The sequence below is a fragment of the Lates calcarifer genome, linkage group LG11 (genome assembly GCF_001640805.2).
Source record: "Lates calcarifer isolate ASB-BC8 linkage group LG11, TLL_Latcal_v3, whole genome shotgun sequence".
Taxonomy (NCBI): Eukaryota; Metazoa; Chordata; class Actinopteri; family Centropomidae; genus Lates; species Lates calcarifer.
In genome coordinates, this window is record NC_066843.1 from 21,186,942 (window position 1) to 21,214,160 (window position 27,219).

The 27,219-nt window shown below is 41.0% G+C and overlaps 1 protein-coding gene across 1 annotated transcript; it reads right to left on the reverse strand.

The window, feature by feature from the left end:
* nbr1b (NBR1 autophagy cargo receptor b) lies at nt 1–27,219 on the reverse strand. Its single transcript, XM_018697662.2, is given in 24 exon segments — nt 1–3,599; nt 3,602–3,646; nt 4,514–4,607; nt 5,037–5,112; nt 5,597–5,676; nt 7,255–7,497; nt 7,991–8,201; nt 8,978–9,247; nt 11,267–11,437; nt 12,478–12,588; nt 13,384–13,459; nt 14,395–14,511; nt 14,685–14,870; nt 15,069–15,152; nt 15,903–16,062; nt 16,360–16,566; nt 17,991–18,116; nt 19,383–19,636; nt 19,756–19,833; nt 19,985–20,173; nt 20,711–20,733; nt 20,849–20,867; nt 21,420–21,482; nt 26,916–27,219. Coding segments are annotated over 24 exon segments (3,114 nt in total). The 5' UTR covers nt 27,018–27,219; the 3' UTR covers nt 1–3,470.

Genomic DNA, 27,219 nt, shown 5'->3' on the forward strand with positions numbered 1-27,219 from the left:
TCCTAGATAAGTGCTGTTTTATTAAACAGTTTGTTCAGTTCCAACAACAAATCCATCAAATCCTCTTGTGTGCAAACAAAAAGACAATCTTCAATCAATCTAGTGACATTTCTAACAAAAAATAACACTAACACACACATACAGCAGAGCAAATTCAACCACCACACAATAAGCCTGAAAATACAACATCCACAGCTCTAATTTTTAACATTTCCAAACAGCCTTCAAGCATTTGGAGAAAAAACACCTTAAACAATCTCAATTTTTAACTTTAACTAATGAAGTTAACTGATAGTCATTGCTTCCAACTAGGTTCTGTATATATTCATACATCTGTGAAGGAAAAAAAAACAAAACACATTTCACATTGTTACACACTGTTTGATTCCAGTTAAAGTTCGGAAAGACCATACTGTACATACTCTTAATGTGCTCTGCCACATCCTTTAGGAGTATCGGCCCCCGCACCTTACCACTTTAAAGAAGCACAAAACAGATGACAGGACTGCTCTGCTGAAGGAATTCAACTCAATACAGCTGTTTGAAGTCATTAAACGTAACCCATCTAACTCAGCTAAACAGCAGAATAATTCATGAAGACCTGTGTAATGTATGATGTTAGAAGAGAGAGAAGGTGAGTGAAATGTTAGGAAAGTCTTCATTTTAACTTCAGTCCTCTGTATGCTTCAAACAAAACAATTCTGTCCGTTTCATGTTCACACTGGGTTGTTACAAGTGTATCAAGAGCTGTTAACATGATATCATGTGGACTGAGGAGTAACTGGACCCACTTGAATAAGGAAACAGGTTGAAATAGGATGTAAACTGGATTACATTCGCTACATTCATCTACTTTTAATAAAGAACTGCCAAAGTACATGGAGTAGGACATGCACTCAACACATTTCGGTTAAACTTCTTTTCATTTTCTGCCCCACCATGCTGAAGTGCATATGTCTTCCCATGATTATCAGATTATTTGCTTCATGCTAAAACCTCATATCTGCTATCATTAAGTCCTGTTTTTAGTCTGTGCCAGAGTTTGATCTTTGATCTTGATCTTTCACACCTGTCCACAATCAATCCAAACACAACTTCCTTGACTTTTCACGTGAACAACTGGGTGTGACACTGGGAACACTTCGAAGGAAAAAATCAGAGGCAGGCGTGGAGGCAGTAGGATGCAGCCAGGAGGACCTCGCCATTAGTGTGGCCACAACACTTGTGCCTTCAGATATGCATCAGGTGACTTGAATGAACTAGTTTATTTGAAGCATCCTGAGACCTTCAGTGAGGACCAGCTATCAGGGAAGATGCCTGTCTGTTAAGCCAACAACGTGTGAAAGAGGGGAGAGGCAACTGTAGGAAACAGTTAAGATTTTAAGCTGAATGGATGGTCCCTGTGTCCAGTCAGTTTTTAAGTGCAAATACTATTTCCAAGTCCAAAGTCATACAGGGGAATGTTTTTTCTGCTTGCAGTGGTCATCTACTCATCTACAGCAGGTTATGCATACAGTACAGTAACAGCTATGTGAGATCCCTATATATTCTCCAGTGATATTGACAAAAGTTTCGAAATGAGAATAATATTAATAAAAATGCAGCCAAAATCTGGACCTAGCTAAAGATAGCTACCTTGTAACAAGCTCTGAGGCTCGTGATATAATTTTCTTTTGCCAACATAAACATGTACACAAGTGGCTTCAACGCAAGTGACATTATCCAAATACTTGCCCGTATACATACCTGTGACTAGGGGTGTGGGTGATATCCTCTATCATGGCATATGTAATTCTTTGAGTAAATGTAATTTCTTGGAAATTAATTGATTGTTTATACATACAACCAGATGGGGATATCTGTTTTTGGCTGATACACTGATGACAAATCAAGGTGCTTCATCACATTTATCACAAGTCACATAAAAAGAAATACACTTCTGACAATAAACTGCCTCATAAAATCAGACATACTAAAAGAAACGGATACCTAAGTATAAATTTATATCATCATCTGGTATACAGTATATCATCATTCTGACCAACCCTAACCTGAATGATTTCAGGGGCAGATTAATCCTGCAGAGACAGAGACTCGTCTGGCACCCGCATCTCTAAGTCCAGACCTGACTCAACTGCCACAGCCAAATTTTTCAACCCAGACCCTACACAAGAACCAAAGCTATATATTTGCTTATTTAAGCTATTAACCAATGGTTTGCCTAGCTAATGCCAGGCCTTGACCACACTCACTCATCTCTTGAGCAGTGCATATCTACTTAAAACATATGTCACACAGGCCCAGTCACACTAGCATTAAAAAAAAAACTGAATTTTGCAGTGAAATCAGTTATTTATCACTTTTAGGTAAATCTATGGAGTGACCTTTAACATGCAAACTTGCGCAACTGACCAAGACTGAAGTGAGACAGGAGTCAGTGGTCCACATATTGGATTTTTTTATGGCATGATCTTACTGTCCAACTGACTTGGCGCCATACATAGCTACAATAGTTTACTGACTAGCTCAGTGTATATGACCACAAGTTTTGCAAGGATATGCAGAGAAGTGTGCCACTCTCTGCTGTGACTAGATCTTTATGCAGCCTTGTCAAGCCCTGTCAGGTTGGGGAAGCAGAACTCTGGGGCAGATCAGGACCAAACGATTGATGCTCCAGGTGCCCAGGAATGCCTCAGTTAAAATCAAGTTATATCAGCACTGTATGCTGTTTGGTGCATGGCTGTACACAATAAGTTCAATGTAGATTTCCAATCAATGACTGACTAGCATGTGTACACATTTTCTGACTTAACTATTAGATACAAAAGTGACCTGTGGTGTGGATCTCTTTACTGTTATTCTCAGTGCAAATGTGAATACTTGATACTATCTTTCTGCTTTGTAGTTCAACACTGTCCCAGGCAAAAGGAAAAAGCAGGAAGGTGCCATGTGTAGCATTTCAACATTAACAGATAATTACCGTAGTTGTTGTAGGTAGTTGGTAGATAGTTGGTGTATCTTACAGTAACTGTGAAATCTGCTGCATTCTTTAAAAACTCACTGAAACAGTTTGTTTTTGCAGCCTCGTGTTAGCTTCATGAAGCTGGCAGGCTGCTGTAGTGCTCATGGGACATAGTGTCTCAACATACAGAAATGCTACACATAGCTTCTTAAGGGATATGTCTCTTTCTTTCAACTCTTTTAGATTGGTAAGCAAACAAACTGCCCTGCCACTATCAAGGCCTACACTGAGAGTAATGGTCTAATAAAGGATCCCACAGAGTTTGCTGGAATGACCTCGTGTATGGTCATGAGGAAGATTGCTCTCCATCGGATGAAGGTAAAAAGGTAGATGAGTGGAAATGAATTTCCCAGTCTTTCTTCCTCCTCCCTCTTCAACCATCATTTCTTGTGTTTCATCTCCTTCTCTATCTCCTTTTTCTTCTCCCTCCACTTCTTCATCTCTTTTGTCAGTAGCGTGTGGAGTACCAGTCATTGTCAGTCATCTGAACGAGCTCATTGACCACATCCAGCAGATTGTAGTTGTGTTTCTTCAGCAGTCGCTGGTTCAGCGGCCGGTCCCCAAAGCCCATCTCCACCTAGCACAGGCCATCATGGTGTCCTGGGTGGACGCGTCCACCGGAGGCTGCATGAGAACAAGATCTAATCAGTCCATGACACCTGCTATTGAATAGATGAAAACAAATGTCTCACATACAGAATATGTGAGCATACCAAGTTAAAAACCCCTACTGGGCATGTCAAGCCTGTAAAGCTTTGGATTTTTCTCAAAGTTGAATGATGTGCATGGAGTTCTACAAAGAGAGATTCACTGTCTGAAGATTTCAGAAGGTAGTTCCTCCCTAAACCGAAAAAATAAATATATTGCTCTAATATAAGCTGCATACGTTAGCATGTTCAACTAACTAGCTTACCCACAATAGTAACCCAGCATTTCTTCTAAGGCTAGTCAAAGCATACTGCATTATTTTGGCATTTTGAGTTAGGGCCAGAACAGCGTTCTGTGTGGTCACAGTGACCTTCAACTTTGACCAAATTCTAATTGGATTAAAGCACATCTACTGTGTCATAAATTAAGTAAAGTAAGTTAAGGAAGTAAGTAATTGGTCTGGTAGCTGGTAATGTTGGCAGCTCTGTCATACTCTACTGAATTCAGGGAGCTAATATCCTCGGCTAATTTAATTTCAAAACGTAGCAAAATGTTCATGAAACATGACAGCCCCTAAAAATAAACTTTAAGTGTTGCCCCATAGCTATACATTCTAGATGTCTTAAACAGACATTATCCATAATCTGCGGAAGTGGAAAATACTTTATCTGAAAAGTATCAGTGGATATCCATATTCAAGAGGACTCAGACTGAGATCAGGGCCAAAAACACTTGAGAAAGGCATTCCTAAGTTTTGGAACTTAAACAGTGCCCTGCACATCTCAAACAACACAGATATATGAAATATGAAATCAAACTGTTAGATATAAAGTAGTTGCTGACTTGTGTGGGGCCTTGTCCAGTGAACAGGGCTTTGTAAGCAGAAGCAGCTACTGACAGAGCTCCCTTCACCAGGCCGCTTGTGATGCCTGGGTGCCTGAGGAGAGATGATAAGGAGGTTACACATGACATCTGAGGAGTGAGAGCCTGGTATTTAAACAGAAAAGTAAAAATACTTGCAGTAAGTAGGAAGACTTGTAGGAGATTGTAGGAGTCTGTAAAACATCCTACTAATCACAACTTAAGGAGAATGCACAGCTGCAGCTTTTCCTTTCCCTCAAAACTCTTGAATTGAGTGATGTAAAATCCTGTGACTAAAATATATTTCTATGATTAAAACTTTTGATCCTTTTGCTTTTTTCTTATATTTACAAGGCCAGCACTCCAATATTTATTCTCATTATTCCTTTAGTACATGATCTTCCTGATCTGCATTTTTGGTTTACATAACACATTGGCACACATGCTAGTTGGTGTGTGTGTGTGTTTATGTGTGTGTGTGTGTGTGTGTGAGAGAGAGAGAGACCTGGGGTCCTCAGGGTTGTCCTCTGTGTCCTCAGTAGGTTCAGTATCATCTGTCTGAATTTGCTCAGGACCAGAGACTGCAAGCCAACAGACCATCACATTACGCCAGGTTCCATCACACATCGATTCAGTTCAACTAGAATGAGCACCTTGCGGTCGTATGCCTCCGCCAACCAGTCCATTTGCAGTTAATTAGGTCACATTAGTTAATACAGTCAGAGTAACCTTCAACTTTGACCTTTGATCACCAAAGGTGAGGTGAGGTCACAGTGACATTGACCTTTAACCTTTCATTTCAACCTCAAGGCCAACTGAATGTTTTTTTTTACCAAATTTGAAGGTTTCCCTCAAGCGGGATGTATGGACACATGGACAACATGAAAACTGGCATTCAGGCATAAAAATCAAAAAAGCATTCACTTTTAAACAATTTGTCATTTGTACCAGTATGAATAAGAAGCAAAAAGCTCTGTGGGGCAGTGTCTGAGTACACCCTCAGAGAGCTGCTAGTGTTTGTGTCTTGTTATTTCTTAACAGGTAGTGATGCAGCGATGTGCTTACCATCCTCAGTTTGGTACAGTTCAGCGCCCTCAGCTCCTTCCCCAGCAGCAGAGCCATCAGTTTCTCCACTGCTCTCTGGGCTGTACAATGTCAAGACAGAGGTAGTTTTTAAACATTTACAGAGCAACACTAGGGCACCCACAGAAAGAAAAAAGGAAGAAAACTGTACATTTTTGAATTAAAGTTGCACTGGAGTGTCTGCAAATCCCCACACTGACTACAGCTGAGGACCATGTCAACTCTTTTGCTCCCCCTCCATATATTTCTTATTTGTAGTTTTACCATCATTATGGTAAAAATAAAGGCAAAATGCTAAAAAGACTGACAGTATGTTCTGTGAAAGGTGTCACTCATAGTGACTCATCATGCATGTAAGCCTCTTCCAGCTCATAGGTTTCATTGTTTTGGTTTTCCAGCCCATGACCTTATTGTTTAGGTTCAGTCTCTCTGTTGAAATCAACCTTCTCTCCAGTATCAGAAGGCAGCTGCTGTCAGTGAAACAGCTCTGATGAACTCAGTGTAAACTATCCACTCAGATGATGGTGAACACAGAGGAGCGGTTAGTTGCAAAAGAGGCGCTACAGCTAAAAGTGGAGTGAAAACTGGGCTTAGATTCATCAAGTGGACACAAACACCACTCCCAATGTATGATTCTGATGCTCTGTGTCCACTGGGTGTGTTAATATGCAACTGTCTGCAAACATGTTCACCATTAACAATTATTGGCCGGGCTGATTATCAGCATTATGATGCATATCAGCATTTTTTTAAAATCCGAAAGAGAGAGATCAATTTAAAACTGGGTTATTTTGGCTCTGATGCAGCCTCTCTGTCTGCAGTCACTACTCTGTCTTCAGCATTGTCCCACCCACAGCACCATCTGATTGGTTACACGCAGAGCCACGGCATGGGTAACAGCCAATCAGCAGTGAAAGCTGTGCATGCACACACAAATTTTGGAAAACTTTATTTACTGTAAAAAACTTTAGGGAGCTATTTATTTGTTTAAGTTTTCATTTAACTTTATAAGACATGCTGCTGAGCCTGGGAGCTCCCTGCACTTTTTGTTAGAATTTTAAAACAAAGATGTTTATTGTCTAAGATAAAAAAAACCTTTAACATGTTGCAAATCTGAAAAGCTGTTTAATAAACATATGCTTAAAGGCATTTGCAAAATGAATGAATATCGGCTCCAAATATCGGCTATCAGCCTCCTTGACTACTAATAATCGGTATCAGCCTTGAAAAAAACAGATAATAGTTCATCTGTTAAATTCAGTATATGTGTATTTTCATTGCAGTAATTCCATCAGTTACACAACACCATGGCAAACTACCCAATCTGTTCCTCTGACTTTGCCTTGTTCCTCTTTATCTTAATCAAGGAACTGTTAATCAAGCTCAACACTATTTCACATTAAATCCTACCAGGAATGTGAGAGATTAGACATTATGTCCTCTGATTCAACAGAATCAGAGGACATAATGTCAATTCAATTACTGTGAAACATCTGAAAAGTTCTTGATTGTGAAAAATCACACTGAAACAGCAAATCAAATCAAAGCATATCAGTGATGAAATGTACTAATATAATAAGGGGAATTATGAATGAAGGCCTGTCTTGTCTATTAGACTGTACCTCACCATTTATACTGACCTTAGTGTGACGACAGTTTTAGGTGGTGCCACCACTTCAGGTGTCAGTGGCTCATCATCCAGAGTCTGAGATGTACAAAGCATGTCGTTGGCACTGCTGGTACCCGACAACTCCGCCCCTGAAGCTGCAGCGGCTTCATTCGCCTCACCTAGCTCCCCCTCCACAGTGCCACCTGTGTGGTCGGAAGTATCAGGGTCTGTGGGGGTCTTGGCTGGGATGTCACCAGGTTGGGACAGAGCAGAGCTGCAAGACAAGGAGTAGGAAATAAAAGGGGAAGGTAAGAACGTACACTATCCAGCAGCCATGTTTGAGTCCCTTATTAATAGCTTTTCAGATCCCTGCTGGTTAACATGTAGTCTTAATGGCCATGTTTCAGTTACTTGTTTGCACTTGTTTCATTGACAGAAACAGAAAAACATGAGACGGTTTCATAGCAAACAGACTGCAAATTCGATGCTATGACATCATGAATATGCTAATTAGCGTATTACATCATCTACTGACATTAAGCAACCGTTTCAAGCAGGCTAAAGCTACTTTCCATTGGAAATAGTTGTTAAAATCCATTCAACAGTTTTCAACTATGCCCTCAATTTTGCACATTGACTATACACAGTCCACAGCTATATACTAGGTTATGTTAAAATTAATGTAAATGTAACAGTTTTTACAGGGAGTATCCCATGACAAGGCATGGTGATTAGTGCTGTTACTCCCAAGCTGACACGGCACATACCTGTACATGGACTCCCCAAGTGGCCGACTGGTGTCAAAGCAGTCAGGGAGGATGATGATGTAATCCTCTGAAGAGGTGGAAGAGGAGCGACTTCTTGTCCCTTCTCTTTTCTCCTCTCCCTCTTTCTTCTCCTCCTCCTCGACCTCCTTCTCTCTCCCTTTGACCCGGGACTCCACCCGGATGCTCTCCATGTGGGACTCTTCAACCTCATCTGTCATGGGATGAAGAAAATGGACAGCATTCAGTGGAAAAAGATTATGACTATAAAATGCAAACCTGTGAAGCTCACTGATGTTGGACATGTTATTTCTGGTTTGTTTAACCATACATAAGCAGAGGTAACTATTTGTGGTTTTAGTGGTTACATGCTAGAACTATTTCTTGAGGAGCAACAATCCCCAAGTCTTGTTTTGACATTTTTGTTTTTGTACAGATCAAGCAAGTCAGATAGCATGTGTTAATCAATGAGCTAGCAGCCAGAGTAGCTGTACACACAGTCATGAAAATTGCTCTTTATCTTCTAATCTAAATGTGTTGCAGTATTCTTTGGCCCTAAGGACAGAGGGTGTAATAATGCTGTACAGATTGTTAAAACTGTAGGCAAATAAATTTGACTTGACTTTGCTGAACTATTACTAATGGGACAAAGTTGTCCTGCTGCTTTGACTGAAATATAAGCAGACAAGACAGTCAGTTAGAATCAATAGGACTGATCAGTTTAAAGTACAAGATGATCTGGCCAATTACAAGTCAAAGTCTTTTCTATGTGTTCAGTGTTTATGGATTCTGTTGTCATTACTGCAAATAAAGGTAAGACAAATACTTATCTTCAAGCGTCTGTTAGTAGAAACAATTCAGTTTAATCACAGCATGATTCACAAGTCGTGACCAAAAATTCCAAAGTCAAGATCAAGTTCTAAACTTTGTATTTGAAGTCTTAGGTCAACTCTAATCTCAGATTAACAACTCGACCGCTCCTGCTGTCACCTGTGGCTGTGTGCTCCTGCAGCGTGGAGGCCCTGGCCGAAGCATGGAGCAGAGTCGGAGCTGAGCTGGGACCGGGCCCTGGGGTTGTAGCCGCCACAGACATGGGAGCAGGCAGGGAGGCTTTCAGCGGGGAAGGGAGGGAAGCTTTCAGCGTAGCTGGTGGTTTCAGGGTGCTTGAGCTGCTAGGGTTACTGTCTGAAGTGTCTTCTGTTTTCAATGTTTTACTCTTCTTACAGGAGGATGAGCTGCCCTGAGTGGCCGGATGTGCCACTAAAAGCAAACAGGAGGATGATGGAAATATAAATGCCAAAGTACATGTCATGCACTGTAGTTGTGAGTATACATTGCATCAACTTGTTCTAACACAGGCTTGAAGTAGACTATTGACAAAGACAAAATCAGCTGCCTTTCCTCAGATGTATGACCAATCATCAGCACAAACACTTAATACTGATGAGTGATGGACATTTCAGTCCAGGGCATGTCAGGTATTCAGAGAACTTATTATGGGAAGAATGTTAAACATACAAAACCACTAGAAGGTGGGAAATATTAGAAGGGATATTAAGCTGGATAAACAACACCTCTCTGAGCAAAAAGTAAGTAACATGATTTATTCTAAGAGACAGAGCTGTCCTCTAGAAAATCAAAAATGGCACAGGCTTTCTTCCTCGTTCACAAAACACTGGTATCGCTGTAATGTAAGGACAGTTCTCTCTGGTAGAACAGGTTCTGTTTCTGTTTCTGTTAGTTTACATTAGGGCTGAACGATTTATCGAAATTTAACTGAAATCGTGATTTGAACTAATGCGATTTGTAATATACATTTTATAGTGGCGGACTGCTGCGGGAAACTTATGGCCAAATACAATAAAATGGTAGAACTAACTAGCTAACATTAAGTTAGGTTTATATTTGTATTTTGTATTTTCTACCAGGACAAATCCTGTAGAGTTTTAATCAGCTGTGTCTGTCTCTACAGGCTCTCTGTGTGCCTGTCAGTCACCTGTCATTTCCCCTCAGTGTATCAGTATCTGAAAAATCAGCACAAGCAGCAGAATGACTGATGTAAAGTTACTGCAGAGAAGACAAGAGAACGTAATGCCACTGTTTGTTCTGTGAGAGCTGTTCATTATGTGCATGTATACCATTTATTGTTGGAATAAATACATTTTGGATTCATATATTTTCATTCTCATCCTTGGATTAGTACACAGAACAGTTAATGTTTCAATGACATCTTAAATGGTAATGAACCATCACATGTTTTACATGAATATAGTGAATCCTGGACTGAAGCTGGACTTTCAAAATTATATCACAAGTCAAATTGCAATATCTGTCAGAAAAATCGCAATTAGATTTTTTCCCAAAATTGTTCGGCCCTAGTTTACACACAGCTGGACTTTTTTTTTTATTATCCATCTTAATTATAATATCTCCAGTTAGCTAGTGGGGAACTGTGTCTGCCACTGAGCCCTCAAAGAGGCACTCAGATAAATATTATCTGGTTGTAAAAACTATTTCTCCTCACTGTGTATTTATTATAACCTTTCATTCATTGCTTTTGCTGAACCTTATGAAATTAGTACAGCAAGCATATTGGCAAACATTTACCTGTTTACACATCCAGCAGACACAGTGCACATTAGCATTCTAGCTGTTCACTAATAGAGAGCAGTGGCTTTGTAAGAGCTATTTCACTGAAAACAACTGCCTTCTGCTACTGGAAAACCCAGGTTGATAAGAATGGTAAGAGTGAAACAGTAAAGTTTCAGCACAGTCACATGGTATTTCACCTCAAAGAGGGAGGGTTCTTTAGTTGTTAAAATAGTCATGACCTCTGCCAGCTAGGCAGGAAGCATTACTGAAATTTAGGCCCAGGACTTTTCCTCAAAGTGACCAGAAACATTGGAAACACAATGAAAAAGATGTGACAGTGAATAAACAGAAGTTCATGTGGTAGAAAGGCTGATAAGAGATAGTCTAGTGAGTTAACATGATATATTATATATTTTCAACTCAATCTTATCGTAACAAATGTCACGAGACACCGGGTGACTGAAATGTCCAGGTTGTATTCAGCACCATGATACGTCATGTGACTGATTTCCCGGTGCTGGTTTTTACTAAAGGCAGTTGCTCAGAGTTACTTTTATTTTCCTCTGAAATATAATTCTGCTACACTCCACTGTATGCTGAGAAACAGAACCAGCAGACTAGTAATCCAATCACAAGGACCGCTTTAGACCAGACACCTGTCTTCAGACCTGTAACCGCTACCTTTACCTGTCCCTGGGCGGGACCCTCTCAGAGGGGCATGGTCAGGGGCCTCCTCCAGGGTCATTGAGCGAATCACAGTCTCACAAACAAACTGAGTCCCGCTGATGTCATCCTCCCCTTCCTCCTGAGCTGGGACCCCGCCCCCTTCAGCTCCAGATCCTGCCCCATGGGGGACATCTGAGGACCAGTAACAAGAGGACAAATGTTCTGAGGTTCAGACCAGAGACCTCATCCATCAGCCCTGTGCGCCCTCATTTCTACTCACAGAATCTCATCTATCACTTTCTATTTGGGCTTGAAAATGTGTGTACATTAAGGCACTCTGCTGCTGATGAGGACTAACAAACCCCTGGTAGATGTAAAACCTTCCTAAATTACATTGATAGAAACCAACTCTGCTGTCAACCCTGTGAGTGTAACTGATAAACTATCAAATGTTGTTCCTGCAGATTTCATTTCATTTCTTATTTGTAAAAAAAAATCATGTCTTTCAGACCAAGATTGTGCCATAAACGCATAGATATGAGATCCAGAGGATATTCAGTGACACTCAACTGTACACAGTCTCCATTAATAAACTCTTTTGGTACCATTAATGCTAACAGATTAAACCAACACAGATCTATTTCCTGTTATGCTGAAACTGCAACAATTAAAAAGCTTTCTAAAAAATTGTTATCTATGAATAATAATAAAGTGGCACTGTGCCCACTGTTGATCCTCTACTTTGGTTCTTTATTTGACCCTCTTCACACTGTGTCTGTATCTATTTACTTTTGGACAAGCTAGACAGCTGTGGAAATCCTGGGTTCTCAGCTACAAGGCATTCATATAGAAAAGGTTTGACATTACACAGTATATTTGTGGGCTAGAAACAGGAGAAGCATCATTTCATCCAAACCTTACATGTACAAGGCAGGGTAGATATGACTAACTGTGAGTGTCTTCATGTAACTGCGTTCACTCCTGACAACTGACTGTATGACAAGTGTAAGTGTGTAAAAGTGGAAATGTTGTAGCACACAACATAAAATCCAACAACAGTTGTACCACTTGCAGGAACACACATAAAATGATGTTTATGACCATAGGTCTGTTGCCCTGATGCATGCTGGGAAGCTTTCCTGCACATCTGCTTCTTGGACACTACAGTATATTAACCTCAACAAATCTCCATCAAGCTGTTAAAAAAAGTATGAATGGGGAAACACCATTACCCATGATGCTATTGATGACTTCTGTCTCTTCCTGGATCAGACCCAAAGAGGGACTGCTCTTGTCCTGCAGGTGGCCATCTTGAGGCAGAGGGGACATGCAGGGAGTCATGTCTGAATGGAAGAACGTAGAACAGAGACAGAGTCTCAGGTTACACTGATACTCGTCACTTCACTGGGCATTTTACTGTCCCATGGTCTGTTTTTCACTCTGCTAAAATATCAGACTGCAACACTGATAGCAAATTAGCAGTATCAGGATCAGTTTATGAACACACTCTAGCATTGTGTTTACATTGACAGTCTCCCATTTTCTGTTTCTGCCATGTAAACATCATACCCCAATTTTTAGAAACCTGGACAAGCCCTTGACCGTGAAAGTGCTGAAAGAGACGGGATACTGTTGTATGTAAACATCTTATCCAGGCTTGTGAATACCGCTGACTACCTGCACAGGCTTGGCCTCTGCAAAGTTATGTGACAGAAACACAAACAATGACAGCAGCGAAAGCACAACTTCACTTTTAGAGTGACAGAGACATGAAATTTTGTCTTTGAGTACTGGAATAGTTAAATCTGTAGAAGACAGATTACAGTATGTCGGTCTGCCAACTCGTACAGTCAGCAGCCACAGTCCAACTAATTCAAGATCAAAATCAATAATTGAAAATTGTCAGTTTGTGCTGTAAATATCACAGGCACCTGTGCAAATAGCATGCAGTGCTCAGTAACCGAGATGCTAATATTTGTCATGTACACAGGGATTTCTTTGTGTCATGTAAATGTCACATCCTGAATATGATTAAAACCAGGATGAGCCTAATAACTGGGATACTCATGTCCATGTACAAAACATTCTTTTTTCTGACCTGACCACCAACAACTGGACACCACTAAAACTCATCTTACCAGCAGGGGTGTTGTTTGGGACACTCTCCAACTCCTGGACGATGTTGATGTCCAGTAGCTCAAAAGACAGAAGATCCTGACAGATAAATAACCACAGACAGCTAATTAGAGGTGCTTTTGAGCTGCATTATGGGAAATATAGGAGGTGGTGTTTCTGGGGTTTGATACATATTCAATTTTGACCATTCATTTTTTATTCTGTCTATTGTGTGTTGCACAGTATCTGAAGAAGTCAATCTGTGTACTACTTTATGACACTCATTATTCAATATGTTTGACATTTAATAGTTTAAATGTTGAATCAATTAATCATAAAAAACTAAGAAAGAAATCCAAGATGAGACTATAGTTTACAGGAAGAGTAAAGAAAGGGCTTTTGACATATATTTAGCATATAATGAGAGATTGTTGAACAATTTTACAGTCTTTAAATAGACATTTCACCCAATATATTTGGAGTAGCCTAGCGTACATTATCTTGCTGCTGATATTTACCAATTTCTGCATGTGCTTCACCATAAATACATTTTAATGTATGAAGGCAATGGCCTTTAGTGTTGACTTTTGTGGCAAACTAATGTTGCCAAAAATGTACTACATATAGTTATTCCAACAGTTGATATAGACATTTTCCGCACTTTCAGGAGGTCATTTTGAAAGTTAGCATGTATGGAATTAACAAAGCTAAATAAAGGGGGGCAGCACAAACAGTGTGTGTACACATATTAAACAAGAATGTTCATGAATTTCTGTCCTCATGAGGTCAATGTTTTGTGATGATGCAACCCAATAAACAATATATGAAATTTGCACAAGCTTAAAAAGCACGTTGTCTGATCACCTATTGTTGCAGCCTTACATTGGTTTACATGTGTCTTAATCAGTTTTATGGATTTTATATTATGGAAAAAAGAGCACTAGTATTGGATCAGTACTTGATATTAGCCAATACTTGTTTAGGTACTGGAAGCAAAGTGATTTGCACCAGGGCTTTATTACAGATTTTATTACCTGTGCCGTGAGCAGGTCTACAGAGGGGATGTAGTACTCCTCTTGGTCCACTGACATTAAAGGTTGGTCCCTGGAAGCTGCACAAGCCTTTCCATCCTTTGCCACTGGGTTCTTACCCTGCAAGAGAAGACATGTACATATTTACAGCACGTCTCTATGTCTACATGTGTGTGCAATTCTATCAGGGCCTATTTTAGTTTATTTACAAAGTTATCCAAACATATATATTATTTAATTTTTAATATCAAATTTTTGATTCCTGCTCTTGTTCATCCACCCATTTGTTCTACCTGAGGTGTGACACAGGGTGACACCAGTATCCCATCAGCCATCATGGGTGCTGGGGCCAAAGGGTCGACAACGATGCTGCACCACACCCTCGGTCCAAACTGCTCTCCAGCGTGGGCCAGACGCCAGTGGGAGGTGTAGGAACCCTCCACAGCTGGAGCACACAGCGCTACGCTCACTATACCAACCTGGATATACAGAAAAAACACTTTGAGAAATCAACATCAGAGCAACACAGTTATACGCAATACAGAGCAAATGTCAAAGCAGTAACATGCTAACAACATTCATGTGATTCAGTGGCACAAAGAGAAAGCAAGAAATATGATCCAGGTGCCTTTCTATAGTTAAGTGAAATGAAAACTTCCCTCATGTTGCTGTCTCACCTGTCCTGGCTGAAGGAAGGGAACAGACACTTCTCTCCAACGGTCCCCAGATCCCACTGCCAGGTTTCCCCACATAAACTTCAGCTGCAGGAAGCAAACAAGACATAACATAATGCTCACTTATCAGTGGGAATCTGTTTAAATACACACTATACTATATTTAGTCTTACTGTTGAACGCAAAATAAGTTTGCTATACTTTGTGTAATGTGAAAGGTGTCACACACAGACTTTCTCACCAATTCTGCAATCCACTTTGGAGCAGCTTATGAGCTTTACTGTTTGAGCTGAGGCAGCTGAGATGGTTCTAAAACGCCATTGTGCACCAAACAGCAGACAGACACAGTTAGGCTACGTTCACACTGTAAGCCTTATTATTCAATTTGGATTTATTGCTCATATGAGATTTTTTTTTTCATGGGGTGGAGGGGTCTTCACATTATATTTTAAATGTGGCCAATATCAGATTCCAGTGAGAACTGGTCAAGGTCCTGAACTGACCCACATGCACAAAAAAGTCCTAACTTTTAATTGGTGGAGCACTGGCTGCTACTTCTGTATGGAGGTACCTGTGGATGCAGAGTTGGAGCTGGTGGAACTATGATGTGAGTGGCTTCACTGAAAGAGATTTAATCCAAGATTTCAGGATGTCAAGCCAATTCATGCTCCTCAGATGATGAACTCTTTTTTTATTTTGGGCTCAGGATGTCCTCTAATCCAGCTAGCAGTTTGCCGTTAAGTCTACTCAACAAACTGATGCTCCCTAGAGGATAAGCACTTTTTTATGAAATTACCTAATAAGAAAAGAGGAGATGATTACTGCAGAGGTCTTTACCTTAGTATCAGCACTCCAGCTGATAGTTCCGGTGTTCCTCATTTTCCAGTACTTAATAAACTTGGTCCCAGGACGCAGGCGAGTTCCATCAGGAAGGTTCTCATCTAGAAATGCAGCTGTCATAGCTGGAACCACCAGGGGACAGGGACGTTTTGGACGCCTGGGAAAGAAAGAAAATCTATCTTGAGTTAATCTTTTAAGGATATTTTATTTTTACCACTGTTCAGGCTATGATCATTTGTTGCAATACCCAGGACATTAAAATGGATCTATATCTGAAACATGAACCTTCATTATCCCACCATTCCATCTACCAAACTATTTCAACTGTTAATCCATTAGGATAGGAATCACTGTCATATAGCAAACTGTCTTCCTCAGGCTTGAGAATAGGACTTATTTTTCTCTAGTGTGAACTCCACCCTAATTAGTTTGGAACATATTTTCAGTGACCCACTCTGGGCTGTTGTGCTGGGTGGCTCGAGGCTGCAGAAGGACTGGGGAGGAGCTTCCATCTCTGTGGGAGGAGCTCCACTGTATGCCCCGCCTCTCCATCCTCAGCTGTTTGCGGATTTCTTTGACCTCGGCCTTCAGCAGTCGCTTCTCTGCTTTCAGCCGCTGTTTCTCAGCCTTCCGAAAACTGCGGTCACCTCGCCTGTAGAACCTAAAGGGGGAAATCATACAACAGCGGACAGAGGTGAAAACGGAGACAACAACATGAAGATCCAGATGCAGACTACTGACCAAACTAAGGCAGGCCCTCTGTGTGAGGTGACATTTCCTGAGATGAAAAATGTTTCCTATAGAATTTTGAATAGTGATCCATAATGTCATTACAGAGCACAAATATAGGGTAGAAATATTGTATAATAGGAGTCAGACAGCTTCTCTTCATTCCATGAAATAACTGCAATACTCCAAAAACCCAATCATAACGGTCAGATGAATGAAACTCATCCACACCCTGCCTATTCATTTGAATTGTTCTTTCGTGTAATCAACAAATCAAACATTAGATACAGTATTTATTTTTGGTGACAGAATGCTTGGCTACAAAGTAACCTCTGGCTCTGTACTCATCTCCTTGATCTCAGTCATACAGGCTTATGCTCCTTCTCAACCACTGCGTTCCTCCAAGGATCATCATCTGACACCATCTCTGCACACAAGGTGTTCTCAGTCCAAACTGTTCTCATTTGTGGTTCCCTGATGGTAGAACAAGCTTCCAAACACTATCATAGCAGGAGCTGCCCTGTCTATCTTCAACAATCTCTCGAAGACTTCCAACAGCACCTCCTCTCTTAATATCTCTAACACCATAACATGCCGAACCAGCATTTTCAGTGCATTTCTTAAATGAATCTCCTTGCACTTTCAAAGTCTCCTACTGCACTGAAGCTTTCACTTGTAAGTTGCTTTGGATAAGAGCATCTGTCAAATGAGGAAAATGTAACTGACACCAGCAGTGTGGCTGTATAACTGGCGATACTGGACTGGACTGAACTATCTCAACAACAACTGAATGGATTTTCATTAAATTTAGTACAAACATTCAAGTTCTCAGTGTGATGAATTGTAATAACTTTAGTGATCCTTTGAATTTTCACATAGCGTCGACATTAGGTCAAAAATTTTAATTTGTCCAACACTTTGGTTTATGACCAAATACCTGTAAAACTACTAAAAAAATAATTCCATCAACCTCAGCTGTACTTTGCGTTTAGTGGTAATTATCAAATGATAGCATGCTAACATGCTAAATTAAGACAGTGAATATGGTAAACATTACCATTGTTAGATCTACCTCACCACAGCTGCTTCACAGTCAGCACTACTGACTCACAGAGAAAGTAGCCTGGCTGTAGACTCTATTTCCATTCCATGCTACTTTATACTACTGTAGAACACCTTTACTTTAGATACTGTATTTACATTTTCTGATAAAACTTTTTTGATTTTGAATTTCACTTGTAAAGAACTGAAGAAAAAAGTAAGCAGCCCTGACTTTTGTTAAATTCTACATTAAAATACCTAAAAACACTGAAAACATTATCAATATTCAATTGTAACAGCGCCGAGGTGTCGTACTTGCTGTGGTCAGGGGCAGGTGATCCGTGTTCCGGGATGGACAGAGGAGTCCTGGCTCTCACCAGGTTGTGACTGGGATCATGAGAGAAACTGCAGGGCTCACACAGAGTACAGGAGGTACACACACTGATGAGAAACAGAGAGAGTGAGGAGGAAAAGGAAAAGAAGAGTTACAGAGAGGGTGGAGAGAAAGCAAAAGTTAAATGGAAGAGTGAAAAGGAGAGGGGGAAAAAGGTAATTCCAATTTAAGAACTGACACCGTGACAAGTCTAACAGCAAGAGGAGGCGTAGGATAAGAAGCAATAAAATTACTCTGAAAAGAAAATGAAAGCCAGTATGCAAACTAGTGTACCAACCTCAAATGCTAGCTGTGCCTGGCTGTTATCTCCTGTTGCATCTACTTTGCTTTTTTCTGATCACTGTAAAACTATCATCAGTGACACATCCTGCAGATGTTTCATGTTGCATTCAAAAGCCTACTGGCAAAGTGAGGGACTATGCCCTTTAAGCTACTGGAAGGCTTTTAATGTGAGACTTTTTGCAGGATGTGTTGAGTTTTTATTGACAGTAGCTTAACAAAGATTTAACAGCAAATCAGATGTGAAAGGGAAATAAATAGTGCTACTCAGACATGTTGACGGGTCAGGGTGTGTGCACATGCAGAACGTACACTGGTCTCTGATGTTCTGTCTGTAACACTGCTGCCTAAATTTAATGTAATTTTACTGCATTGTGTGACTACTGTAAACATTACATTTCATTTGGAACTTTATTTTTAAGAGTAATGTTAAGAATTGCTTTAGACATAACGGACATCTGCAGCTAAGAATTCTCAAACCTGTGGCATCAGTATGGAATTGCGACTACATTCTTCAGCAAAAATGTCAGAATGCACCAGCAGCAAATATCACAGTAGTTAGGGTTTGCTTAACTAACATTAGTCAATAAACCAGCGGTTCTCAAATCTTGGGGCACTGTAACTAGTATGACTTTTGTTTGCATCTCACAATCTGTTGTTCCTGCTGCTGCGTGAGCCTGACAGCTGAGCAGAAGCAAAAATTGATGGCATGCTGTGCCAGCAGAGCATGCTCCATCCATGCCAAAAGCAGGCTGCAGAAGACAGACTGAGCTTGTATGCAAGAGGACGTCAACCAGCCACGTCCACTCACTGCTGCCACACACAGGCAGCAGCAAAGGATAGAGGTGGTCAGAAAGATTCAGGGCTAGTCCAAAAACTTTTTCATCTAAAGCCCCGGAAGCTTGTTGCGGACAACACCAATCCTGCTACTGCTAGAATTTGATTGTGACTCCCATGTACATAATTTACAAACTGAATAAAGTCCCATTCTCAAAGTGACTTGCAATTAGCAGTTAGCTGCCAACAACACATACCTGCACTGGTAGCCTCCTCCGGTGGTCTGCCCCCTGCAGGAGGAGCAGGGAGGAGTGGAGGAAGATGGAGCTCCAGGAAGTGTGGAGGACACCTCAGGGACCTGCTGGGCCTCTGCTCCTCCGACTGCTTCCCCTCTACCTCCCCCTGCTCCCCCTGTTCCTCCTCCTCCTCCCAGAGGCTTGTGGATGCAGCACTGTCCAGAGAACTCCCTGCAGATTTTCTCCACCGCCTCACGAACCACCTGGTCCTTAAACTGGGAGGGTGACGTTGGGAGAATGAGGTAGACCATGTCTTAATAATGAGAATGTTTGTCCAGCAGAAAAACCTAACTTGTGCAGAAAGGCAGCGTCATCTTCATCAGATTGTTCTTACCTTCTCCATGTAAGAAGTGAACCACGCTGGAGGAGTCTTGTCTTCTTCTTTTGTCCCTTTCACTTCTTTCATGATCACCTGATCAACAGAGGAAGAGAATATCCACTGAGTAAAAACTGCATATTTACATTATCACATCATTGTCGACATCAAACTGTCTGATCAATCCGATCAGAGGTCGCTGAGGTATTACGAGCCCAACATGAAACGCTGTGTGTTGGGGTCTTACCATGCCCTGCTCTGGCACTGCAGCCTGTACCTTACGGCTGACCACCTGGGCCAAGGCAGGGCAGTGCTGTGGGGGTCTGAAGCCCCTCTTGGGCTCTGCACCACCGGCCTTGGTGGTAGGGACCCTCGCCGGCTGGCCACGAGTCTCGTACACATTCATGTGCAGGCGGTTCCCCTGCCTCGCTGCACTCTGGGAAACAAGTGAAAAGGTTAGTCTCACCTAATGCGATTTTGTTTGGGAAGTGTCGACTGCTGATTGATTTATTTGGAACATTTCTACATTTTACATTTCTGTGTTCCCTGCAACCCAACTGTGCAATATATTTCATCTGGACTGGGAATGCCTTGGATCCCCCAAGAAGAGCTGGAAGAGGTAATTAGAGGCAAGGGCACCTGGGTGTTTGGTTTTTAAGTTCTGTGTGAGCCTAAAATTGAAACTGAACCCAGCCCCTGCCAGTGTCTTTAAAACCTGAGCATAGTGAACCTGACTGGCACTGCCAAATGTGAGACTTGAATCTGACTCAGGACCCAAAGTTAGATTTTTGCCTTATTTCAGCTGCTACTGACCATTAGAATACCAAGCTATATTCGACACATTGGCTGCACTTTACTTGCATGGATGCAAACTATTCATCCAAACTTCTTACAGGACTTTTAAATAATATTTGAAAATTTGAAAATTATGGTGTACAGTACTTCTTTGTGACTGAGCAGCACATCAACTTACCTTCAGTGCCTCCTCATACTCCACTGGAATAAAAGCAGACATGACATCCAATATTCAGTTAATCTGAATTTCATAGATTTATTTATTTTTGGTTTTGTGTAGCATATTATTGCTACATCTGTTTATCTGTTTACTTACCTTGACTGTTAATGGACACCTGGAGGATGAAAGGAGAAGGTTTTTATGTGAATCAGTCAGTTTTCACAGTGGTGTTATTGGCTTGCTGTTGCTCAGATTCAGAAATTAATTTTACATATGAGGGTCAGTTTACTTGTCAGGGGAATGCTACTCAGCCTGAACTGTCTGTATAATGTTCTCTGTGGCTCTCGCAGAGCTTTGTCAAATCAGAGAAAGACCCTGATGATGTCATAGGGAAACAGCTTGGGCTTGAACACTAGAAATTGATAATTCAAGGTCTGTATAAAAATTCAGGGTAACGACTTTTCATTTGACAGGCAGAGGGGGTTTAAATAAAGATGCCTTTGAGTTGCATGATGGGAACTGAAGGATCAAACAGCTCATCCTATATCAGGGACAAAGTCAGAATATCCCAGCCTCTGTTGCACCAGTTTTTACCTATTGTGTGTTCTTAATATGTCCCCTGTAAGTCCTCCAACTTTATGGAAGTGCAGTACTAAATTACTGGAAAATAATAAAGACTGGGGAATCAGCAAATAGGATCAGAGTGATGACAAACAGAGTCTCTCACCTCCTCGTTCTCCTCATCAAAATAGGTCAGCTGAAGGCTGCACAGGCCAAAGGAACGCTTCACCTGCACACAAAATACACACACACACAAAGATCTGATAAGGACAAAGGACAATGGGTCAGCTGTATTTTATGGATGACAGAGAAAGAGAGCTAAGATGTAAGCAGACTCAAATAAAGAGGTCATAATTCATTTGGCTTCAATTAGGGTGAGTTCAGTGAGGGCAGAAATGTGTGTGTGTGTGTGTGGGGGGGGGTTCCTGACTGTTTCAGTTGCCAAGGGACTGAGATGGCACAGTTTGTCTCTCTCTCTGAATGTGTGAGTGTGTGTGTGTGTGTGTGTGTGTGTGTGTGTGTCCAGCATCAAGAAGGTGACCTTAGAGGACTTGTGTTTATCCCTGCTCAGCCACAGAAAGCAGTGTTCAGGGAGTAGGTTCCACTCACATCCTGCTGGCTCTTTCCTGGCTGTAAGCGTGACACTGTATCTGGGTAACGCTCTTTCCTTTGAGGCTCCCTGTTTAACTTCATTATGCTTTGACGCAAACCGGTAAGAGCTAATAGTGTATTATTCAGCAATTCATGATAAATGAAAAACAGACAATGCTAAAACCTTGTACAGCATCTCTCTGATCGGCAAAACAACAACTCAGAGTGAAGTCTGACGTCTGTGACTCAGCAGCACTCAAACAAATGAACTCTTCCAGGCTGCTGTGACTGAGAGAGATGGAGCATAAATCCCAAGGCTCAATCTCAAGGCTATATTTCACCTGCAATGCCACAGACAAACAAACAGGTCTTCTGTGAAAACACAGTCAAATGCCTGAAAAATAGTGGAAAGACAAAGAACTGCATGGTAGCCTTTGTCTAATTTCTCTTTGGTTGCTGCCTTAAACTACAAGCACAACTTTATATTAAACCTTTCACTTGGATTATCAGTCCCCTCCGCACTGATTCTCCAAATAAACCCCAGGTGGCTCAGCACTGTGACAGCTCAACAACACTCCAGCTGCCTGAAATGTGACTTGTGATATCCATGGTGACTCATCAGCCACATGGTTTTGAATGACGGCCACAGAGACAGACACACATTGATTCTGTCCCCCCCCTCCACACACACACACACACACACACACACACACACACACACACACAGTGTCTGGCCTCATCCCTCTTCACCAACCACTTTTCTAACTGTATACACAATATGATCATGGTTAGGGACAGATATACACAAGCCTAACAACCAAGCACTTGTCTCTAGCCAAATATTGGTCCATTGTTCTCTTGTCCATCACGTGAACATTTTTCTGTAAAATAACTACATGACTAACTATTTTCCTGCATTTTACCATGGCAACTAAAACTGTTCCAATCTGATTGGCTGGAAGGCATTTTGTAATAACACGGTATAACCAGACATCTATGGCGTGGGGATTTGTTTGTAGTCCTGAATGAATGTAGCCATAATAAATTGTAGGGCTTAGACAATGTTCCTACCCTAACTTAAGATAGGACAAGTGTATTACACAAGCTTCCTAACTTCAAAAACTGTTAAATACACTCTCCTGACTTCAGGATAACTCTTAGGTTGTCCTAATTTTCACTTTTCTACCTTTCAGCTAACTTACTTAATCCACATGTCTGCTCTTTTAGTGCTTCTTCACAACCAAAGAAATATTAACAGGTGGAACTTATTCACTGAGAGGTTTATGGCAGACCATAATGATGTGTCTCTGTTTGATGATGTTAGCAAATACAGGCTTCCCCAGGCCGTGATCCTGCAGTTAGCTGAGCAGGTACAGGCAGCTTTGGAGAGGCTGGAGCCATCCCAGCTCTCCTTAGCCCACTGTTAGAGTTAGTGCAGTTGGAAATCTTTGGATTTCCTACAGTTGTGTTTTGTTCCATGTTTTTTAAGTTTCAATGAGAAATCCAATGGGTTACAAAAATATCTCAGTGAGATGAGATGAAGAGAGTGGCACTGGTTGCTAGGTAACAGACATAAAAGCTGATAATCAGTGTTGGATTGGGTATTTAGGGTTTCCTAACCTGAGATAAGATAGAATCGAGTAAGATAAGATAGGATTCCTAAAGTTCACTAGGATTTGCTTCTGTAATACCAAATTGGGAAAAATCTTACCTTAAACTCTTTCTATCTTAAGACTTTGGAAGTAGGAAATTTCTGTTTAGCAAAAGGGCCACACTGCAGCTGGTTATTTAACACAAAACAACTAAGGAATTTATCATCATACTGATGGTGACTGAGAAAGGTCTCCTCCATTAAAGTCTTTCTAAAGCATGTAAAATCAAAGATGGGGCAGGATTTCTCCTTTAATTGGTAAGTGGACTGCTCACTGTTTCTACTGGTAGCCATAGGCTCACATCAAAGTTAAGGTGAGCTATAACTGTGATACATACAATGAATTAAAATTTTAGAAGGTCTGTAACACAAGTATAAGAATACAGTTTAAACCACCAGAGGCTGCATTTTGTAAAATACCACAGGTACAGCAAAATGATAGAAGTTAAATTATGGTAATAAGTACATACAGAGTCTAACAATTTAATTTGAATGCAGTCATTGTTAATGTTAAAACTGATACCTGTACTTTTCCTACTATGATGAGTCTAAATGACTACTATGAGTAAGGCCTATTGACCTATACTGAGTGGATCCGATCACAAGTGGACACTTTCAAGTACAGGTTTGAATGCACCCAATGCACTGAGAACTGATCACTGAGACCACATTCAGAGGTGGTCTGGGCTGCATATGAGGGTTGTGTGACAGGTTAAAATTTTCAGATTGCATCAAATGAAGAACGCTTCCACTTGCAGCTTCCAAATGAGCAAACAGGTGGGGATTATTCTTTGACATGACCAGAGTGCACAACTGCATATTTTCTGTAAGCAGTGTGTATGCAATGTGTCCTAGACCACATTAAAGGACACCTGAACTGACATCTTCTGTGGAACTGGAAACAGGTTCTCATTTGCACTCATTCAGTTGTTTCTCAAATCGTGCAAGATGTCTGAAAATTTCAAACAACCAACAGAGATACATTACCAGTGCATCAAACATCTGGGGCACCCTGGACAGATCACAAGTCTATCACAAGGCTTAAAATCTTCATTGTTTAAAAACTGATAGACAAAACATAATAAAAGAGCTAGTTTGCAGTTGAACGTTCTCACAGATGTGTCTTTTTTTAATTGCAGTCTATTAGGAAAATGATTTTTGGGCTGTTGGGGAATTTTCTGTTGCTATATCACTGTTGAATATATGGACTTTTTCAGTTCTATTACATTTATGCTGCAGATATGTACTGTATCAGTATCCATCTAGCAGAGCCAAGCTGCAGGCAGTTATGTCACAATTTGTCTTATGATCAATGATGTTAACTGTGCAGGAGACTTTGTTCCCTGACCTTAAGGCAGTATGCCACCCTGAGGGGAAGCATTATCATCAGGATAACACAGAAAACAAAAGTCCATAACCAAATATGAATCAAACACACCAAGGCACGTTATTAATTAGTGTGTGAATAAAAACATGTCTGACACTGACAGCCAGAAGCTAAAAGGAAAAGCGTCACCAGAGGCAGACGATGACTCTGACCTAATGACCTAGATAACAAAGCTAACTACAACAGAAGTTGTGGCACCACAGGGTTTCACAATGATCAGACCACCTCAAAGTGCTGTGATTTCAAGCTCACAAAAAACAAGCCCATCCATCCTCTGTATTTTGGTGACTGAACATGCCATTCATGGAAAACAATAAAGTAGTTGCACTTAAGAAAAACATGTGCAAATAGACAAAACACAGGAAAAACTGAGAGAACATCTTTAACAATTCAACAACACGTCTGTAGCAAACTGATTAAATACAACCAAATATAGAAATTCCACAGGAATTCGTTTTAAAATAACTGCTTCCAAAGGACACTAAAAAGTCGAACACAGAGTCGAACAGTCTAGGTTCCTAACTGAGTGACATGTCCAGAGGTATCTAAGAGGCAGCCATAATCAGAGCTGGTCCAATCCTCTAAATGTTGAGGTGCTTCAGTGCTTCCTATTTCCTTTAGCAAAGGATACACTGGACCTTCTTTATTAAAGGAAAGGGGTAATGCCGCCCCACAATTCTTGCAGCAGCAGCATTTAAAGGGACACACTGTGACAGACCCACAGACATGTAGAAACAGCAGAGCAACTGCCTTATGTCTGTGAACGATCCGAAATCCTTCATGACTGCCTGAGCTTCAAATCCATAAACACAGATTTCTTCTCTGTCACATCCAGTGAGGAGTCATCACGAAGAACAAACGTATTGAATTTCTAGTTATCACTATCATCATAACAAAATACTACATACATAAATGTCATTTCACTTTTTATCAAATTATTATTTTGATGGCTCAACTTTCTCTACTTGTTTTTATTTTCAACGTTATTTATTTTGTTATAAATTGAGAACATGCTTTCTTCAGCAGGTGTGACTCACTGAATAGTAGCCTACAGCACAGTTTGTCACTCTACTTATCTTCCATGTGTTAGAAATGAAGTTGATTTGAAGAAAAAAAAAAGCTGCATGCAAGTTCAGTCAGATTCTATCTTTTCCTTATGAATTCTTCACATCTTTCCTTGACCTCGTGACATTTTCCACTGAGGTCAGGGGAAAGTGTTTGGGAAAGGAGTGCTGCTACTCACAGGGCCACCACACACACCATAATGATACTGAATCGGTCAAGACAGCAAGAGCGCAGGTAAACATGGCAGAGGTGATGAGTTTGCATGCACAGCAAATTAAAACAGAAAACAAAGAGACATCTTACAATAATACAGTGTGATCAAATATGTGGCAGAAAGGAAAGGCAAACAAAAATATCACAGTATATAGGAATCTATTATAGTATTAGTCCTGAACAAGCCTATGTCATAATGGTTTTAAACTATATATTCCTGACAACCCAGTTACCTGCCTGTTATGCTCTGTACAGTCATGCTGGGCCTTGCTGCTCTGTTGTGTTCATGTAGATTAATGAGCTCTGATGCACTGACAGTAAGACTGACTTAGATTTCCATGCCAGCTAACAGGCCTGATGCCTACAGTTCAAATGGTGGATGTGTGATTCAGACTGATCAAACCAGTTTTGTTGAGGTGGTAAACAGTGTTTCCATGACTACAAAATCATGATAATATAATGATTCTGTAAGGGCTTGTAGTGTAGGCTACCCTCTCTGTCCTCCGTGTTATTTCTGCTGTGCTGTCACTCAGGTGGAATATGCTCACAGCTTTAAGGCTCTCAGCACACAGGACACAAGCTGCATGAAGGTAATGCTTCAACATCATCTCTCTGCAGCAACAGAAATAGCATCTGGAGCTAGAAGGCCATTACTCTAAGACTTAACCACAATTACAATCAGCAGCGACTGTAAAAGAGTGTATGTGAGCAGGACACACACAGCGGTGATAGCCCGGTGATCGTCCCTCTCTTACCATGGCCTCCATCGACTCCCAGCTCTTGGTCTCAGATCCCGACAGGAGGAAATTCTTGGAATTTCCCCTGAAATTCACCTTCAGATTGATGTAGAAGTCCATGGCGTCGCCTGTCTGCGCTTTAACGCATATTACACAAGACGGACAATGAGCGCTTTCCCGGACCAGCGAGGGCTATTTGGGTTAATCTCGCCAATTCAGTCCACTGTGACTTATCCGACGGGGGATGAGGCGTATTTTGTGTTTACATCAGCGCCCTGGGCACGCCCACCCTGCACCATGTGTCCGGAACAGCGTGCGCCAC